Genomic DNA, 19,072 nt, shown 5'->3' with positions numbered 1-19,072 from the left:
ATTAGTCCTGTGGGTTGACTAGTCCTGTGGGTTGGGGCCTGTAGGCTGATTAGTCCTGTGGGTTGACTAGTCCTGTGGGTTTGGGGCCTGTTGTTGGGCTGTGATATATTTGTTTTACTAAAAGTTCTTCAGGCTGGAAAGCTCTCAGTCATCCTTAACGCCTCCGTCGAATGTGTCATCAAGAAGTCCTATTGGCTCTTCCTTCCAAAGAGACCCTGAATTTAGCTGTCTTCTTCCTGTTTGCTGCCACCTGGCCCAAGTCACTGTCATTGCTCATCTGAGTTACTGCAAAAGTCTCCTTCCTGGTCTCCAGGCTCCTGCTTCTACTCGGCCCCTTTCTCACTTCTCAGCCCAGCAGCCAGTCAGCATGGCCCCTCAGAGTGCCCCTCTGTGAGAACACGAAACCATGGCTCCCAGGCCTGGCTCCTGTCACCTCCCTTCCCTCATCTTCTACTCTTTCTTGTTTCAATCAGCTCCAGTCTCACTGGCTTCCTTGATCCTCAGACAGGCCAGGCAAGCTCCTGCCTCAGGGCCTTTGCACTGTCTGTTCCCTCTGCCTGAAATACTTTCCCTCAGACTCAGTGACCTAGTGGTAGGAAGTTGTGCTGCAATCCCAAAGGCACGTGGTTCAAATCCACCAGATGCTCCTCAGGAGAAGGATGGGCAGTGTAAGGGACACTAGAAGGTAAGGGGCTGAATCCTTGGGATGTGGCTGTGTGCACAGAGGTGTTTTCAGCAGGAAGACTGCAAGCAGCTCTCATGAGGCGCTCAGAGAAGGAAGATTACAAGCAGTTCCCATACATCTTTAGACACTGACTCTTGTGAGGGTACAAACAAATGTTTCTGCTCTTGATAAGCTTGTTGCTAATGTGAGAAAAGCAGTTTATGAATACAAAGAAGTCTTGCTTGATATTTCTTTTATCTACATCAGTTTACCCAGCCCATTCAGACCCTGTGAGGTAATCCTTAAAGTTTCCATTTCTCTGTGAACTATTTCTTTGTTTCTGAATGCTGATAAAAGCAGAGAGGTTTTGGGGTTCCTCTGCGCTAGTGGCCTGAGTGAGCTCTAGCTTTTCAGGATTTACATTCTGCTTTGCTAGTCTTCCTTCCACTCCACCCACGAGAAACAACAGGCAGTCTCCTGCATGATTTATTGCTTCTGAAAACCTGCTGGAGGGTCGGCAGTGGGTCAGTTCTGCTTCCATGACACACACCACCACCAACAAACTCACTCCTTTATTTCATTCAAGCAGCTCAAATGTCTTTCTGGAGTCCTGCAGCCTGTTGGCCACCTCCTGCTTTCTAGCCCCCCCTTACTTGGCTCTGTCTATCCCCTACACCCCCATTTTGTTGTTATGTGTCATCAAGTTGACTGTGACAGTGACCCTGTGAACAATGAACCCAGCCCTATCCAGCTGCATCCTCACCATCTAACACACTTGAGCCCCTTGCCACAGTCACTGTGTTAATGCATCTCTCCTCCTCCAAGTTACCAAGGACGGGCCCCTCCTAACATACCCACAGTCTGTGTGATGACATTTCACCATCCTTGCTTCCAAGGAGAGCTCTTGTTTCACGTTCTCCAAGTTAGACCTGTTTGTTCTGTTGGCAGCCTGTGGAATACTCAGTGCTCTTCTCCAGCACCACAACTCAAAGGCATCAGTTCTTTTTCTGTCAATCTTAGTCATGGTCCAGCTTTCAGACACAGAGCAAGTGACTGAGAAGACCTCTCACCCCCATAGCACTTCTGTGCTTGTTATCTGTTCCCCTCCAGGACAGTGTAAAGCTCCCGGTGGACCTGAATCTTTTCATTCCATTAACCAGTGCATCAGAGGGGCCTAGCAAGAGTGTCTGGCTCATATTGTTAAAAGAAAAAATTAGCCCTTTTCAGCCGGGTCCCAGTGCACAGAAAAGTAGTGAGAATAAGAAGGGACAGCCAGCCATCAATGATGTGGTGACCAGAGAGCACACCATCACCATTCACAAGCACATCCATAGAGTGGGCTTTAAGAAGTATGCCCCTGGCGAGCTCTGGAGGCCTAGTGGCAAGAAGCTGCACTGCAAACCCAGAGGTGTGCAGTTCAAATCCACCAGATGCTCTGCTGAAGAAGGAGGAGCAACCTCCTCCTGTACCAGTCAGATCTGATTTGACAGTACACACACACAAATAAGAAAAAAAGAAGAAGAAAGAAAAAAAGAAGTATGTCCCTTGGGCATGGGAACACCAGATGTTTGCACTGACCAGGCTTAACAAAGCCATCTGGGCCAAAGGAATAAGGAATGTTCCATCCCACATCCATGTATGGTTGTCCAGAAAACATAATGAGGATGAAGCATTCCCCAAACAAGCTGTATACAAGTGTGGATGAAAACTAATAGCTAATTATCAAATAAAGGTATAAAATTGTAAAAAAAAAAATCTGCAAACTATGGATTATACTGCAATGTGGATTGAAGCTCAACATCAAGGAGACAGATTCTCACCACTGGGCCAATTGGCAGGACCATGATAGATGGAGAAGAGACTGAGGCTATTAACAATTAGAGTTTGCTCTGCTCCACAGTCAGCACTTGGAACCAGCAGTCAGGAAATCAGAAGACTAATTGCACTGGGAAAATCTGCTGTCAGGGATCTCTCCAGAGTACTGAAGAGCAATGATGTCAGTCTGGTCACTAAGGTGGGCCTGATTCAGGCCATGTTCTTCATAATTACTTGCTAGAGGTGGGTGACTTTTAATCTGTGGCCCTCGGGCCTGTCTTTCATTGTTTTTGTTCGGACAGTCCTCTAGGTCGTGTAGCCCTGGTGTACAAGTTGCCGTACAGCGGTCACTTGTGGTTGCTGTGAGGCTGAACACTGTGACACTGAGGTGTCAAATGCGTTAATGGTTGGTTACCCAATGTGGACAGAGAGTGGGATGGAGCTCCCCGATTAAAACAAGCTTGGAAGGAGGAGTGGCATCCACTTCCATAACAGCTTGCCTCTGGAAACCCTATGAACCTGGAGAGAGGACGAAAGACACCCAAGCGTCGAGGACGCTCCTTCATAGGGTCGCTATGAGTCACCTGCGACTTGACGGCACTTAACAACAACACCACAACATGCATTAGAGAGCTGGTTAACAGGAAGAACTGATACCTTTGAGTTGTGGTGCTAGAGAAGAGTCTTGAACATACCATGGACCACCAAGAGAATAAACAGGTCTGTCTTAAAGAGGGTGAAACCAAGTTTTTCCTTGTAGGCTAAGATTTTTTTTTAAATTTTTTTTTATTTCATTATTTTTTGTGTGTACCGTCAAATCAGATCTGACTGGTACAGGAGGACATTGTTCCTCCTTCTCGAGCAGAGCATCTGGTGGATTTGAACTGTGCACCTCTGAACTTGCAGTTGCAGCCTCTTGCCACTAGGCCACCAGAGCTCGCCATAGGCTAAGATTTTGAAGCTCTGTCTCACATACTGTTGTAGACTGAGGATAAAGTATTTTTATAATTATTAATAATGAGACAGACAGCCAGGAATGAGACAGAGCAGAGAGCATGAAAAACAGAGGACCAGCAGTTCTGGACTAAAGACCCCCATTCCAGCTTCCCTGCATCTTTATTGAAAATCATCAGGAAGTAAATCACAAAGAGAATTCAATGCAAACGAAGCCAAGCTCTTTGTATTGAAAACCTTCTGCTTGACTCAGGAGGGAGGGATCAGCAAATGTAAGAATCTGGTAAACCCTTAAGGATCGCCTTAGTGCCTCAGGGTGAACTCTAGGGTTCACCTCCCCCACATTGTGTAAATATTTGTAAGTATACAAATATTTAGTATTGGCTTCCCATAACATACTTTGGGCATGTGGCCAGGAGGAACAAGTCCTTGGAGCTTCATGTTTGGAAGGGTAGAGGGACAAAGAAGAAGAGGAAGATCCTGGATAAGACAGATTGATACAGTAACTGGGGGAATGGGGGCAGGTGTGTTGGAGTCAGTGACAGCGCAGCCTTCAGTGCTGTTGTACACAGGGTCGCTATAAGTTGCAGGCTACTTGAGGGCATATTACAACAAACAATGTGCAAACTAGAGGGGGTCAAAACAGTGGCTATAATTAGTCTTTGAGCAGAGCTGGGTCGCTTCAGGTATTTAAGAAGGTGTCAATTGACCCAGACCTTGAAGTGCCTTTGGGAGCTGGGGTCGGAGGGAGAGAGAGAGAGAAAATCCAAGTAGATATCAGTGGTGACAGGGCAGGAGTCGGGTGGAGAGGTCAACCAGTCTTCCTGGGTGGAGAGTATACGGGCAAAGTAAGTTGAGGTGAGATTGTGAGAGCATTTAATACCAGCTAAAGGCTTTACCCTCCAGCCAGTCAGGACTGGCTACATAATGTGGGGTCTACTGCAATGGCCCCTCATTTAAAATGCCAGGATGGTGACAGCAGACCTTTCAGCCAGTCACAGGGCTCTTCTAAGGGCAGGGCTGTGTGCAGCTGCTCAAGTGCTAGGCCCACCTCACCAGCCCTGTCTAGACCACGGAGAGAGATGGAGCTAGAGGAAGATGATCGTGTTGGGACTGGTGGGGTGAGTTGCGTGGGTTGCATCGTGACTGGTGGGGTGGGTCGTGTCGGGACTGGTGGGGTGGTAGGTTGGAGGGAGACCAGGAGCAGCTCCGGGCTGAACTCGAGCTGTGTGTGATGGTGCGGGGGAGGGCTGGCTGTCAGAATGCAGAGGTTAGGAGGGGTACAGCTTGAGTGAGTCACAGCATGGTGGTGGTGGTGGTGGGTGCTGTTCATTACGACCCATAGCGACTCTATGAACAACAGATCTGTACCCTTCCCTATCCTGTCCCTTCCTCATCATCTCTGACACACCTGTGAGTCCATCTTGTTGAAGGTCTTCCTCTCTTTTGCCTGACCTTCCACATTTCCAAGCACAATGTCATTCTCCAAGGAAGACAAAGGGAGCTTTGGTGGCCCAGTGATAATGTCATTCTCCAAGGAATAGCCTCTAGCAAGATTGCGAAGGGAGCTCTGGTGACCGACCCAGTGATAAAAAGCTGCGCTGCAATTCCAAGGGTAAAGAGTTCAAATCCTTTTGAAGGAAAAGGATAGGCAGTCTCCTCCTGTGCAATTATTTATTATTATTGAGGACACACAACAACAACATGGCCAAAGTGTGTCAGACAAAGTTTTGCCATCCTTTTTTCAAAAAAGGAGCACTTTTTGAATGATTTACTCAAAAAACATGCTGGTGTTGCGGTATACCGCCGAGTCAGTACTGACGCACAGCTGACCCTCTTGTGAGTTTTCAGAGGCAGTTAATTGCTTGGGAGGAGAAGGCCCATCCTTCTCCACGGAGCATATGGTGGATCTGAACCACCTGCCTTCAGGTTTGCAGCACAGCTTCTTGCCACTAGGTCACCAGAATTGCCTAATAAAAGCATGGAGGACGTAAAATTTACTTAGTTGACAGCATGGACCAAGGAGAGATCCTGAATCCAACTTCCTTTGCTCCTGAATCCCTTCCCTCTCCTGCCTCAGGTCACAGAGGTGACATCCAGCACAGGAGCCAGCATGTGGCATGTTGTCTCCCTTTGGCCACCAGAGGGCATATCATTCTCATGGATTTTCTGAGGAATTTGGGGTGGAGGGGTGGCAGGTACTCTGTCCCTCACTTCTTCCTCTTTCCCCCTCACTTCCTTCAGTGCTCTGTCACCAACTTCTTCCTCAGGTGCCTGAACAGAGGTGCAGAGGGGCGTGGAGAAGTATCCACAAGTCCTGAGCATTTATGGGCGCTGTGCCTCCTAGCTTAGGATGTACTTTCCTCTCACACTGCTCAGGTCGGCTGGCTGTTTTTCTGATGGACCCAAGGCTTTACTCATGATGCTTCAACTGGCAGTTAGGGTTAGATATCCAGGCAGCTCGTTCCCCAGTGACTGCTCGGGCCTCTGCTGCTCCTGTGCCTTTGGTGACGTGCTGCCTGGGCCTGCTTTCTGGCTCCTGTAGGGCTGTTGGCTCCTGCACACTTTAAGCTGCTGGTGAGCCCTGAGGGGGCAAGTTGCAGCATGTCTAGGATATGGGGGGCGGGCGGGGGGAGCAGCTTGAAGCTAACAAATTAGACCCAACTATTGCCTCTCCCCGGTGAAGCGGTCCAGAGGGGGGTGAGGCGTGGGTGCAGGCTGCCTGTGTAAGCTTCTCCACAGCTGGACATCGGAGTTCAGGAATCTAATGGCCACCCTTTACTGACGGGGGAAATAGAGCTAGAGAAGGAACAGAATTTCTCTAGGTTCCTCTTTATGCCATGTGGCTAAGTACTGTCAAGTCAGCTCCAACTCAGAGCGCCTCTGTGTGCAACATGACAGACGCTGCTGCCCCCTTAGAATCCCTGCCGGACTCGAGCCCACTGTTGTTCACCATGTCAGTTACCCAGTGTGTCAGTTCCTCTGGTTCACTAATCTACTGGCCCCTCCTGACAACATGCCCAAAGTATGTGAGACGGAGTCTCACAGTTGTTGCTTCCCTCAGCATTCAGCCTGCACTCCTTTTGAGGCAGATCTATTTTGTTCTTATGGCATCTCAGGGGAGAATCAAGGTTCTTCACCAATATCACAAATTCAAAGACATCAGGCCTTCTTTGGTTTTCTGTGGTCATGGTCCCAAATTTCACATGCATATGAAGCACTTGATAGTTCTAAGGCTTGGGTCGGCCCCGCTTAATCTTTCGAGTCACAGGTGATTCGTTTATTGCCTTTAAAGACGTCCAATTTGTCAAATCTGTAACACATCATTTGTCCCATTTGTAACACATCATTTCATTCCTTAACTGCTACTTCCATGGGTGTTATTGTGGGTTCAAGTAAAATGAAATCCTTCAATCTTTTCTGCATTTATCATGATGTTGTTTATTGGTTCAGTTTTGAGGATTTTTGTTTTATGTTGAGGTAGAATTCATTTTGAAGGCTTTAGTCTTAAAATTTCATCAATAAATGCGTCAAATGTTTTCTGCAAGCAAGATTGTGTCATCAGCAAAAGGGAAGATCAAGTTCAGCATTTCTTAAGCTTAAAGAACTGAAGATGAAATGAAAGTTTTGAGTTGCAGTAACGAGGGATTTTATGGATGAATAATGAATGACACAGGAAGCATCAAAAGAAGACGGGAAGAATACAAGCACTGCACCGTCCTGGGGAAGCCTCATTTCCAACCCTTTTCTTTTTTCCGTAGTTTTGTGTGCTGTCGAGTCAGAACCGACTCACCGCCGATCCTCCAGCGGGTTTTCAGAGGCTTTAAATCACACTGGAAAAGACTGCTCATTTTTCTGCCCTGGAGCAACTGGTGGGATCCAACTGCGTGCCTTTGGGTTGGCAGCGCAGCAAATCCTCATCATAGGCCACCAGAGCTCCTTTTTTCTCATCCATTTATTTTTAAAGAGATAATTGAGAGGTGGATTTGAATGAGAAGATCTCTCCAGCCTAATTCTGCAGTGGCACTTGAAATGATAAATAGAATCCAAAGGTATTATTCAGAATACCAATGCTGAGCAAAGGCAGGATGTGCGACCCAAGCTCAGAAGTGATCATACTGCAGTTTCATTCTGCAGAGCTTAGGGCGCAGGACTACTGTTTTCTGAGAGTTCTGCTGGGAAGGAGGGAGGGACATCTGGGTCCTCCAGCAGGTGCGTATGCAGACTCTGACCTGGCAGGGACCCAGAGGATCCCGAAGATTAGATGTGGATGCAGATGGATGGACGAACAAACGCCAAAATAAAAAAAAAATTAAAAAAAAAGAGGAATGGCAGGTTACAGATGGCAGATAAGTAGTAGAAATTAACGCTACTTCTGACAGGTGACACGTTGATAGGTTAGATGATAAACCTGAAGATGGATTACAAAAGCTGACCCACTGAGGGACGCCACACGCAAGCTAATAGCCCTGTTTTCTATTTAACGGAAAAATAAACGCGCTCTAGGGTCCACGTTCCTCGTTCGAGCTTTGGAAATAACCGAAAATTTACGGAAAGAAACGAAGAGTCGGCGTGTGAGCACCGCCAGGGGAAAGGACCCGGAGCTCTCCACGTCTCGGGTGTTGCCGGAAATGGCCGACCACGGCCTTCGGCTGAGGGGCGGGGCGGGGGCGTGGCCGGCTCAGCACGCGGAGTGGCTTCGGGTGTTCCCGGAAATTGCCGAGCGCCTGTCCGAAGTGGGCGGGGAAAGGCAGGTGGGCGTGGTCGGATGGCTCTGGTGTCCCCGGAGCCGCTTCGTGGATTTCCGTAAACAGAGCCGAAGCTTGGGAACCGAAGACGTGCGCGTGCCCCAGGGGTTACCTTCTTCGGGTCTTTCCGGAACACATCCGTAGTCCGCGGCCGGGCCTCCCCTCCCGTTCCTAGTCGCTTCGGATATTTCCGGCTGCGGCCGGCGGAAAGAGCCGAGAGCCGGCGGTGGTGGCGGCCATGTTGGGAGCAGCAGGTCCGGCGGCGGCTGCCTGTGTGCCGGGCGCGGAGCAGTGCCGCTGAGGGCAGGGGAGGAGCGAGGCAGGCGGCCGGCTGCGGCGGCAGAGAGTAGGCGGAGCGGCGCGGCCCGGCCGAAAGGCGGCACAACCCAGCCGGGGGTCGGGGGGGTGCGGTCCGGAGCCGCTCGGAGCCGGCGCGGCCTAGCCCGAGCGGCGCATCCCCGGGCTGGCGTGAGCGTCTGCCCGGCCTCCCCGCACCCCCGGCCGGGGCCCATGCAGCGGGTGCCCCTGCTGTGAGAAGCCCCGCCCGGCCAGGCTGCGCGCCTTCCCTTCCCTCCCTTCAAGCTTCTCGGTGCCCTCCCCTAAGATACCGGCGCCATGTCCAGCGCCCGGACCCCCCTGCCCACGCTGAACGAGAGGGACACGGAGCAGGTAAGGAGCCCTTGAGGGGTCCCCGAATTCTCTTCCTGGGCCCCCCGCACCTTCCGGAGCCGCCTCCTTCCTCTGCTCTCCGAGTGCCCCGCTGCCACCCTGCAGGCTCGGCCGCCCTGTCATCGGGCGCCCCGACCCCCGCGCATCCCCCGTGCGCGTCCCGTCCTGGGACCCACCTCGTCCCGACTCCGGGCTGCACTTGCGCTTCTGCCAGCCTCCCTGCGCTCTGCCGTGTCACCTCCCCGGCTGCCCCTTCTCTTCCCTTTTTCCCCCTCCCTCCCTCTCTCTCTCTCTCTTCGGGGCCTTTCTGGGCTTCCTCCACCCACGCTTTGAGCAGCCACCCTGCTGCTGCTGCTCCGCGAGCACCCCCGGGCTTCGTCGCTGGTCCTCGTCCCCCTTTGCTCCGTCTGCGGCCCCCTTGTCCGCCCCGGTTCGCCCTCGGGTCCCTTGCACACTCCGAGGTGCCCAGGTCTCCCTCGGGCCTCTCCCACCCTGGCGCTTCTTTCCCCAAACCGTGCACACCCTGTGTCCCTGTCTGTCTCTCTCTCTCTGTCTCTCTCGCTCGCAGCCCACCAGCTCCACCCTCATCACCTTTCCCAGGGGTTCGCCTCTTCCCCGCTCATCACTTTCCCTTCTCTTCTCCAGGAGCGCCCTGAGTCCTGGCGCTGGCATTTGTTGCTTCCGTGTTCCCCCTACAGCTGTCATGCGCGTAGTTTTCCCACAGGTTGTCTTTGGGCTTCCAGTCATCACTCCCTTGTGAGTCTTCGCATCCGTCCCGTCCTCGCCCCACTCCCGGGGGTGTTTTGGCTTTTCCAGTCCCCTGCCACCCCAGCCCCGTTCCTCCCCGGGAGCGTGTCGCCGGCCTTCCCCCTGGGCCCTTGCTCCTGGCGGACAGACGCTGCTGCTGCTACCCAGAGGTCCCACCGTCCCGACACAACCTGTTGCTCAGCCCTTTCCCTGCGTCGCTTCATCTCCGGTCTTGCCTGTCGCTGACACACCGGGACGCCTGCCTGATTGTCCCCTCCCGGACCTGTCACTTCTCATGCTGTCCTCTCCTCCTTGCTCGTGGCCCTGCTCTTCCCACATCCCAGCTCTTGCCTTCTTGACATTCTCTTTATTTTCCCCACGTGTGTGTGTGTGTGTGTCTGTCTCTATCTCTATCCTCTTATCATCTTTCTCTTGGCTAATCTTTGGAACTCCTGCCCCAGAAATTTTGCACGCTGGTCTCTTGGGCCCTGACTCAGCCTCAGGACCCACCCCCCCAGCACCCTCCTCCCCAGCCTGTCACTGCTTGTGTTTGTCACCCAAGCCTTTTCCTTCCGTGTGGTCTCACCTCTTCTTTCCACCCCTCCCCTTTCTTGCGCCATCCCCAGCTGCTCTTGCTGGCGGTTCTGTGTCGAGTCCCCTGGCTGTGCCCTGTCTTCTTCGGAGAGAACTTTACTACCCCAAAAACTTGACTGGAAAAAGGAACTCTGCTCCCGGGCCTGCCTTGCCTTTACCCTCCCTATTTTCTCCTTAATGTTTTCTTCTTGCTGCTTTCTTTCTGCATATCCTAATAGAGCTGTTATACTGTTCTCTGGCTGCTTTTTTTTTTTTTAAATTAAGCTCCACTTTGCTGTTTGTTACTCTCTTACCAGTTGCTCATAAGCGCTCAGGAGGTGTTCTGGAGGTCCAGGCAGGATCTTCTCTGCAGTGTTTGACCCTACTTTGTTCTTATTGTTGGATTGGTTGCTTTTGGGACAAACTAGGGGCTTAGCAGAAGTGATGGCTGCTGGTTCTGCAAGGCGCTGAGGGCTTTGGAACCAGAGGGACATGGCCCCCCATCTCTTGGTCTTTCTCCCTCTCGTCTGTCAGCTGTGTCTCTCTCTGTTGGGGACCTCTTTTCTCCAGGCCCTGTCTCTTTACCTTGGTTTCAGCAGGTTGGTCCCTGCTTAACCAGAGAACTTTCCCAGACTCTTGATTGCATTGGGAGGAGGAGGAGGAGGAGGCTGACTGACTGACTGGCACCCTCAGGCATGTGGGGAGTGGCCATTGAGTGTTCCCACTCTCCTCGTGGCTGTGGGGCATTGTGTTCTGCAAGGCAGAGCAGCAGACTTCCCCAGCATGGTTTGTTTATGCTGCTTCCTAAATGTAAATAGTGTTGCCAGTATTCCTTAAAACAAGCAAAAAAACAAAAACAACGCTAGACTGGTGGCAGCTCCTCTGGACACTGGACCAGAGATTACAGAAGCACTGATTGGGTCTCCTTTCGGAGCATGCCGTTAGGAGAAAGCAAGAAACTTCATCAGACTGTTCAGTTCTAGCTGTAATTGCCATGGAAACTCAGTCTTGTAAGAAAAAGGCCTCCTCGCCTCAGCCATAATGTTATGAAATAAGAAGCAGGGGATTTGGTTGGGCTGATTCCTTACCTCAAAGGTCCTCTAGCGCCTTAGATTTAGTCTGCTTAGACTGGTTTCGCCAGAAATAGGTAAACATGCTCCTGGTTGTCTTCAAACTGCAGTCTCTTTTCCTTGCCCCTTTTCTTTTAAAAATGCGACTGAGGAGAGAAGCTGTTTCCAGAAGCTCTTTGATCACATCTGAATTAAACACACACATGCACAGAGAAAATATTGAAGCATAAAAATAAACATTGTGTTGCAGGGAGATTGCCTGTTTGCTGTCGACTCTGCTTCTTAAAACAGTGAAAGTATGAAAGCAAGTCAAGGCCTGTCTTTAAGATGATTTCTGTGACACCGGAATGGGATGTGCATTTTCACAGCCAGAGATGGCTGCTTCGTATTGCAGACCGTGTCCTGATGCGGGCCTGGTAGTTCACACGATCCGTGCTCTCTGAGCTGAGTGTTCTGTTCACTTCTTTTCCAAATGGCTCTGCTGGCCTGGAGGCTTGGCAGTCACCAGCCAAGCAATCAGCAAGATGACTGTCTGTCTTCCAGCCAGCAGTGGCCATGGCAGGCAAGTGTGGAGAGGGCCCGACCTGGAGAATTCACCTGCAGCTCGCTACAGCTCTGTGTGACACCAGAGAGGGACCCCAAGGATTTCAGGTCCCCCTCACCTCTGGGTCTCACAAACCACTAGAGAGAGGCTCCTTAGAGAAAGAAAGTGATCTTGTCACTGCCCACCCAGCTCTGTTAAGGGATCAGGGAGACAATGCCACTTGTCCTTTTCCTAAGATGCAAGTGGCATTGTTTATTCTCTCAGGTAGTTTTGGAGAGAGGAATTCAAATTATGATGAAAAAGCAAGGCCGGCCTATAGGATCCTGACGTGAACGTAGTGTTCCTGACGTGAACGTAGTGTTCCTGACGTGTGTGGCAGTACACAATACATGCCCCCGGATGTCTGTGACATCTGTGGATGTCCATGCTAACTAAATGTTGCACCGCACAATTCGGTTTTGCTGCTTTTTGGGTGATAGATTGGCTTGCTTAGGTACTCGTTCACTTTGCACCCTGTTAGCTGTGCAGCTCTATGCTCTGGGTGCTGATGTGGCAACCCTAGGCCCCAGAAAGAGGCCCCTTGGTGATGCTGCCTCTGGCCAGTAATGTCAGTGTCAAATGTGTTCCCCCCTCCCCGTCTGCTTGGGCCTAGAGATTGGAGTGGAGAGTTTGCTAGAGCAGAACTATGGGAGCCCCTGGAGTTCAGAGTTGCCTTACGACCTTTGAACACAGTAAAAGTGACTAGGAAAACACCTAATAAGTTGTAATTCCTCATCAATCTGTGGACTTTGGGAAGTAGCTCAGACTGATAGATACAAGGCAGTTGTTGGCCCTTGGCCTGCTTCTGGTTCAAATCAAGCTTGCACAGGGAAAAGGGAACCGTTCCAATTGTGACTAAAGATTGGGCTGGAGCCTGAGGTAGGAAAAACTGGCGGATCATTTGCCCCGGAGTTTTGCATGGTTAGATCTCTGGGGAGTCAGAAGCTTTGCAGACTAGACTTTCCCCTTTGGACAGGACAGCCCAGTTCTCAGCAGGCATTTGACCAGGACGAACTCAGCCTTGATGAACTCTTTCCCATTGAGCACTTAGCCACCTGGCTGGCATTTCTCTTCCCCCAGGAGCTTCCATGACGTTCCTGCATATGTATTATGTCGACTTGAATTAATATTTTATGCCTAGAGTGCAGCTAAGCCTCAGACTTTGTGGCCCATTATCAACAAACAGGGAGGGGGCTGGGCGCCACCTTTGGCCGGTGATAACAGCTCTGCTAAATGGACCCTCCCCACAAGAGCACTTTGAAGCCCATTAATGGATTGGAACGAAGTAACCTCAGCAGATGGAAAGGGGAAGGAGGGGGTCCTGTCATCTCTTTCTGAGACCTGTGATGAGCTTTCCTGGGGTAACCAGTCCAGGCCGACTCCCATGCTTGTGTGTATAGACCGTGGCTATGAGGCCTCTGTTTTGGGAGGTGGTATGGCTTTGATTCCCATTTAGCTGTGGAGGTGTTGCTGTGTTTGCTGCTTTCCCATCAAAGCAAAAATTGGGAGGGGTGTGGGAATAGTGGGTGGCGCTTAGTCCTAGGTCTTCCTCCTACATCTGAAGCTGAGCAAAATGACAAACTAGATAGATGAGTGGCTGAGATTCCTTCCCCTGATGGGAGATCCCAGTGTTTGCACTTTCTGCACTTGAAGCCTGGGTTCTCCAGGCTCTCTCCCTGCCAACCCTCATCAAACATGGGTGAGTCACTGATGTTATCTGTGCATTTTCCCCTTCTGTGTCGGTTTAGGGAGAGTGCTGTAAGCCTTTATAAACCCTGTGGGGGAGGAAATCACCTATTTCCCACTTAACAGCAGTGGCAGAGGCAAAGTCTATCCCCATGTTAACTTGGAAAACGCCAGCTGTTGGGGCAGAATGGTGCTACTGCACTCCAGCCTTTTTGGCATCGGCTGTCATTCCTCATCTTTCAGACCTGGAGATGGTCCATCGACTTTTGAAACACCACCAAGCACAATCTGGCCTCTTAGATTCTTAGGGGTCTGAGCTCCTAGTTCCCTCCCTTGCCACTAGACCAGCCTCTTTTAGGGTCTAAGGTTCGATTCCTTTGTCTGCGTGTCTGTTTTGTCCAGGGTGTCTGAAGCTACTTGGCCCCGTTGGGAAATGCTGTGCCCAGATGTCTGTGTTTGGGTTTGGTACTCATTTCTAATAAGTCCTTAAATTTCATTTTAGGCAGTGAATAAAAAGGGACCAAAATAAGTGTATTTTCCCTTTTGAACACTGGATAATTAATTTTAGACTTCTAAAATCCTGTCTGCATAAGGTTTGGTAGCAGAGAGGGTGAGCGGGATACCTATATTGGTGGCTGGATGAATTCTGTGGGACAATGGGAGTGAGAGAGGAGGGGTGTGCTCAGAGACTGGCTCCAAGCCACCTTTTTGGCCTTTTTCTTTTTAACAAAAGGAAGGCGGAGCCGACCAGGGGCTTCTCTGTAGAACCAGTCCAGCTGGTTCTGAGCCTCAGCGGCCTATTTTCCTGTGTTCTTTGGGAAGTTGGCAGTACAAAGGTCTGCCTCCTCTGGGGCTGTGCTCATTGAGGCATGAGCTTGAAAGAGGTCTGTAAACAGCCTCTGCCTCCCCACCCCAAGTCCTGAATGGGTGTCTCCACTCAGTGGTCTTTTTGCGCCCCTGCACTGGACCATGAAGCAACTTCGTCTGTTTACATACTTTTCCATTTGAGCTCTGAAACACCTTTATCTTGTGCTGTCTTCTGAATTCACAGCTATGAGTTCTGTTTGTGTGTCCAGGAGGGAACTGGGACTCCTATCTCCTGGCAGCATAATTCAGTGATGCCCCAGGCTTTGTAGTTCAAGTGCAGGGTTGCTGGCCTGGGGTGGGGGAGGGGAGCAAACAGTGTTTGGTCTTGGGCAGTGCAGCAGGTGCTTCTCCAGGGAACAGGAAATGATTGAGGGAAAGGAGGGGTGCTGTCACTCCACCAGCCATAGTGGGTCTGTGGATCCATTTCTCAGGAACTAGGGCCTGGCCTGACTTTGAGACCTCTGTGACCATCAGTGCCACTGATGTAACTGAATCGTTTTCCAAGCCTCCACTAGGCAGGAACCGCATGTTGCGATTTGATAGGGAGTGACGACATTCCCTGCAGGCTGGGCTCCGGCCTGTACCCTTGTCTGTTCAGAAACCTGCTCACCTGTGTTGAGCACCGTTTCAATGGGGGCTGAGTTTTAGTTACAGATGCCCCTCACACAAGGCGACCTCTCCTTTCCACCCCTTCCTTCCAGAGGGTTGGAGGGCTGTCCCTCCTCCAGCACTATTGTAGCCCCGCTTCCCCGTGCTCTTGACTGTCTTGTGTTGAGCACTTGGAGCTTTGCTGGTTGCCTTCTTGCATTACTGGTTCTCCAGGCACAGGAAGTAGGGCCTCTTCAGTCACCTTGGTCCGGCATTGAGTTTGGGGCCAACGTGAGAGGTCGTCCTGCCTTTTTGATTTTTAGGGTAAAGTCTGTGGCTGAGCATACTTTGCAAATCAAGTCCTCACATTGGAATCTGGGTTCTGCCTCTCCTGTGACTTGATCTCACTGTGTGTGTTTCTTCATTTGTAAAATGGGAGTAACAATAGTAGCACTCTCAAGGAGCCTGGGTGGTGGTAGTGCCTTACATGGTGGGCTGCTAACTCAAAGGTCAGTAACTTGAATCCACTGGAAGAAAGTGGACAGTCTCCTCTCATAAAGATGTTGTTATGTGCTGTCAAGTCGCTTGTGACTCATAGCGACCCTGTATGCACAACGGCCCTAAACTCTGCTCTGTCCTGTGCCAATTGCACTGTCTCCGATTATTATTACCCCAGTCACTGAATCAGTCCACCTCAGAGAGGGTCCCTCGAAACCGAGGGAGGGTCCCAGTGAGTTGGAGGTGACTCGAGGGTGGTGGGTTCGGTCTGGTCTTGAATAGAACTGCATGTGAGGCTTGGAGGGAGGGAGTGTTAAGCACTGAAACCAGCACTTGGCATGTAGTATAGTGCCGCGTAATCGTTGTCATTGTTCTGGTTGAGCAACTTAAAGAATTTTCCCTGAGCGCCACACAGTTGCAGGTCTTCGTATGGGGTACAGCTTGTCATTTCTCAGAAATCAGTTGACAGAATCTTGTTTCCCTGTCCTCTTCCAGTCCTTGCAATCCCTCAGGTGCTTTTTCTCATTTGTGGGGTTTTGTTTTGTTTGCTTACCAGTCAGCTGTCTGAAAGAAAGTAAAGGCCGGTGGAGAAGTTCCTGCTCATGAGAGAGCACTTTCTTCCGTCTGATAATAGTTCACCTATTTACACGACATAGATGTGCGGGTGCTTTATTGATCAGGGCAGAAGTGCCACTCCTGCCGCCTGTGCAGTCCTGAGCTGAGTGGTGTGGGGGCAGTGCAGCGGTGCTGGCTGGGAGGCCAGACCAGAGTCATCACAAAGGGGCTTTGCTGACTGCTGGGGTCCAGAGTAACCCCAGGGGCTACTCTGCAAGCCCTGCCCTTGTGGAGTTCTGAAGCTCTTCCCCTTTAGCTCTCTTCATGGACAGCGTGTACCCTTTGCAGACAGGCGAAAGCTCCCTGTTTCTGGTGAAGACCACATGGGAATCAGGCAGCAAACGGTGTTAGGTTCTTTGTTCACTGGCAGAGGGGCCTTTGGGGGCAGGTTCTGGTTACCTCTTGTTGGTGTCTCTGAGGCAAGAAGAAAACCTTGTCTTTGAGAGGCCTGGAGGGAAGGAAGGGACACAGCCGCCTCTCAGCTGCTCCTGTGCGTGGCGATTCCTTCTTCAACTCTCCCTGCTTCTGGAGCTGGACGCTTTGTGAGAACAGCAAGTAAGTTTACTTTTTTCCCCCCACATTGAAACTGACCAGAAAGCGAGGTAGCAGAGCCCCAGTGGTCATCAGGGAATGTTCCTTTCATGGTGCTTTTCTCTTCCTTTTGACCTCTTCGCTAACTTGCCTCACTTCCTTTTTTGCCTATTTGTTGTTTTTAAATTCCCTTCATCATTGCCAGCTGTCTTCCTGTGTGTCTCGGGTTTTCATCTGTTTGCTCGTTCGCCCTCCCAGCGTCTAGGCCTTGTTGTGGCCTGGCTCAGGAGAGGACTTTGAGGCCTGGGTGCTCTGCATGTGCGGAATCCCAGGACCACGCAGTCCTTGCTTTCTCCCATCCGCCTGATTTCTGTCGTCATTTTAGAATACATGGTCTTTTTATGTCTCTAGAGTCCCCTTCCTCAGGCAAGCCGGGCTTGGCAACCTGGCAGCTTCCTAGGATCAGTATCCCAGTTACCCTGGTGATAGGGTCTCAGCTCCTTCCGGGTTGCTTTTTCCAACCTAACAGGCATGTTGTAAGTTCAGGCCCTGGCTTGGCAGAGATCTGAGAAGGCACTTGTTCAATTTGGACATTGAATTTGGTTTTCCTAAGGCCCTTTCAAGTGGTGCAAAAGGTCAAAATAATTTTTATCTTAACACATATTATTTGCATTTGTCATTCCTGACTCTGCCACAAGAATGAGTTTTCCAGAAGCTAAATGATGTATGATGACATCATCGCTCTTTTGTTAGCTTATGAAACGTGTATTGTGTTTTCTAGAAGTTTTAAAGTACAAATATGGACTTTTCAGTGATGAATTCCATTTTTTCCTTGTCCTGTTGTTGTTGTCCTACCATGCCCTTATTAGCTATCTTCAGTTATACTCTCATCTCTGTAAACTCATTATTGTCCAGTAAATTGGCACTTTTAAGTCCTGGTGTTTTCCTGGCATCTTTGAGGAAACACAACTAAGTACAACTTATAAACTTATAAACTCTTTGGGGAGGACATTAAATTTTTTAATGTAATTTGCAACTTATTTTAACATTCCATCCTAGAATAAAATTCATAATGTATCTCATCTTTAACGGTGTATAGTTGACTGGGTAGTTGACTTTGAAAGGGGAAATTAGAAGACTTAGCTTCTCAACCCACAGTTTTAGCCTCTATTTGTACAGATACTGAAAGTGTCACACAGCCAGCAAAAGAGGGGAAACTACTCCAGAGAAGTTGGAGAAAACGTTAAATAAATAAAGAGATATGAAGGCCGTCTTCCCTCAGCTTGATAGATGTTAACGGTGTGTCTTATGTTGGATGCAGGGGAACTGTTTTGTATAGTATTAAGATTTAGCATCATTTTAAGACCAATCATTCCCAGTTTGAAGAAAAAGGAATTGAATATTTTAAGTGTATCCACTGAGCTTTTTAGACACCAAAAACTGTTCCAGCATTTCAAACTGGAAAGTCGTTGACTTCTGGGGTGAGTTGCTAAATTGACTTTGACTGGAGAAGCCCCCTAGAAAGCTAAGAGACTTCAAATTTTAAATGCCAGATATTGCTACTGCCCACTGGATGGTCACGTGCCACACCTGGTGTTACCATGATGTGTCGAATGAAAGGTACCACTGCAAACCTGAAGGCTGAGTTAATATCTCACTTGTAGAATTTTGCTTTGGCCTATGAATGAGCAGATTGTATCAGCACCAACTACTCTGTGAAGAATATTTTTATTTTCTCTTACTTGGATGCTCAGTAGTAAGTAAGTGGTGATAAATATTCAAAGGGTTGAATAAGTTTTTTTGATCTCCTGGTTTATTCTGGAACCAGTTTATTTGCATTTGTACTGTTGGTGCAAAAACTGTGACAGAGGAGACCATATAGTTTGAATGAAGAAAAGTGACATCATAGTATGAATCAAGAAAGTGGCACCAGTCAAGCAGTAAGAGTATTCTTACATGCCACATACTTGTGGTTATAAAAAAGCAGTTTCACTTAAAAATGTCCTGCATGGTGCACTGAAAACAATTGATTTTGTGAAATTGCCACTGCTACATTTTATTTTTTTACTATTCAGAGTGGTGAAATGCAGGCTGTCCATAAGAATTAGCGCTTGACTATAGTGTAGGTGTCTGCAGAAGAGCACTCACGTGATTTAATGGAACCAGCTGGATGAAATATCAGTTTTACTTGAGAAAACTGACCCATAGACCATAGTCTTGGGTATATTCATGTAAGTGAACAAAGTGAGCCTGACCCTTTTGCCAGCTAAAAAGTTAAAAGTTCAAGTAAAATTAGGGGAGCTCTGGTGGCCTAGTGGCAAGAAGGTGCAACTACAATCCCAGAGGTGCACGGTTCGAATCCACCAGATGCTCTGCCGGGGAAGGAGGGGCAATCTCCTCCTGTACCAGTCAGATCTGATTTGACGGTACACGCACACAAAAATAATAAAGTAAAAAAAAAAAA

At 49.6% G+C, this 19,072-nt stretch overlaps 1 protein-coding gene across 2 annotated transcripts in view; it reads left to right on the top strand.

Moving 5' to 3' along the window:
• Positions 1-8,761: 8,761 nt before the first annotated feature.
• MARK2 (MAP/microtubule affinity-regulating kinase 2) overlaps positions 8,762-19,072 on the top strand; it is a 66,443-nt gene continuing 56,132 nt past the window's right edge. Inside the window, exon 1 of one of the 2 annotated variants that reach the window (XM_006901512.1) lies at positions 8,762-8,850. In XM_006901512.1, the coding sequence (XP_006901574.1) occupies positions 8,797-8,850 (54 nt within the window). In that variant the 5' untranslated portion in view covers positions 8,762-8,796. The remainder of the gene's footprint in view (positions 8,851-19,072) is intronic. The other variant, XM_006901510.1, reaches the window with a different exon arrangement.

This window comes from Elephantulus edwardii, unplaced genomic scaffold (assembly GCF_000299155.1).
Source record: "Elephantulus edwardii isolate Elephantulus edwardi_28Jun2011 unplaced genomic scaffold, EleEdw1.0 scaffold00328, whole genome shotgun sequence".
Taxonomy (NCBI): domain Eukaryota; kingdom Metazoa; phylum Chordata; class Mammalia; order Macroscelidea; family Macroscelididae; genus Elephantulus; species Elephantulus edwardii.
This window is presented reverse-complemented; position numbering and strand designations above follow the sequence as displayed.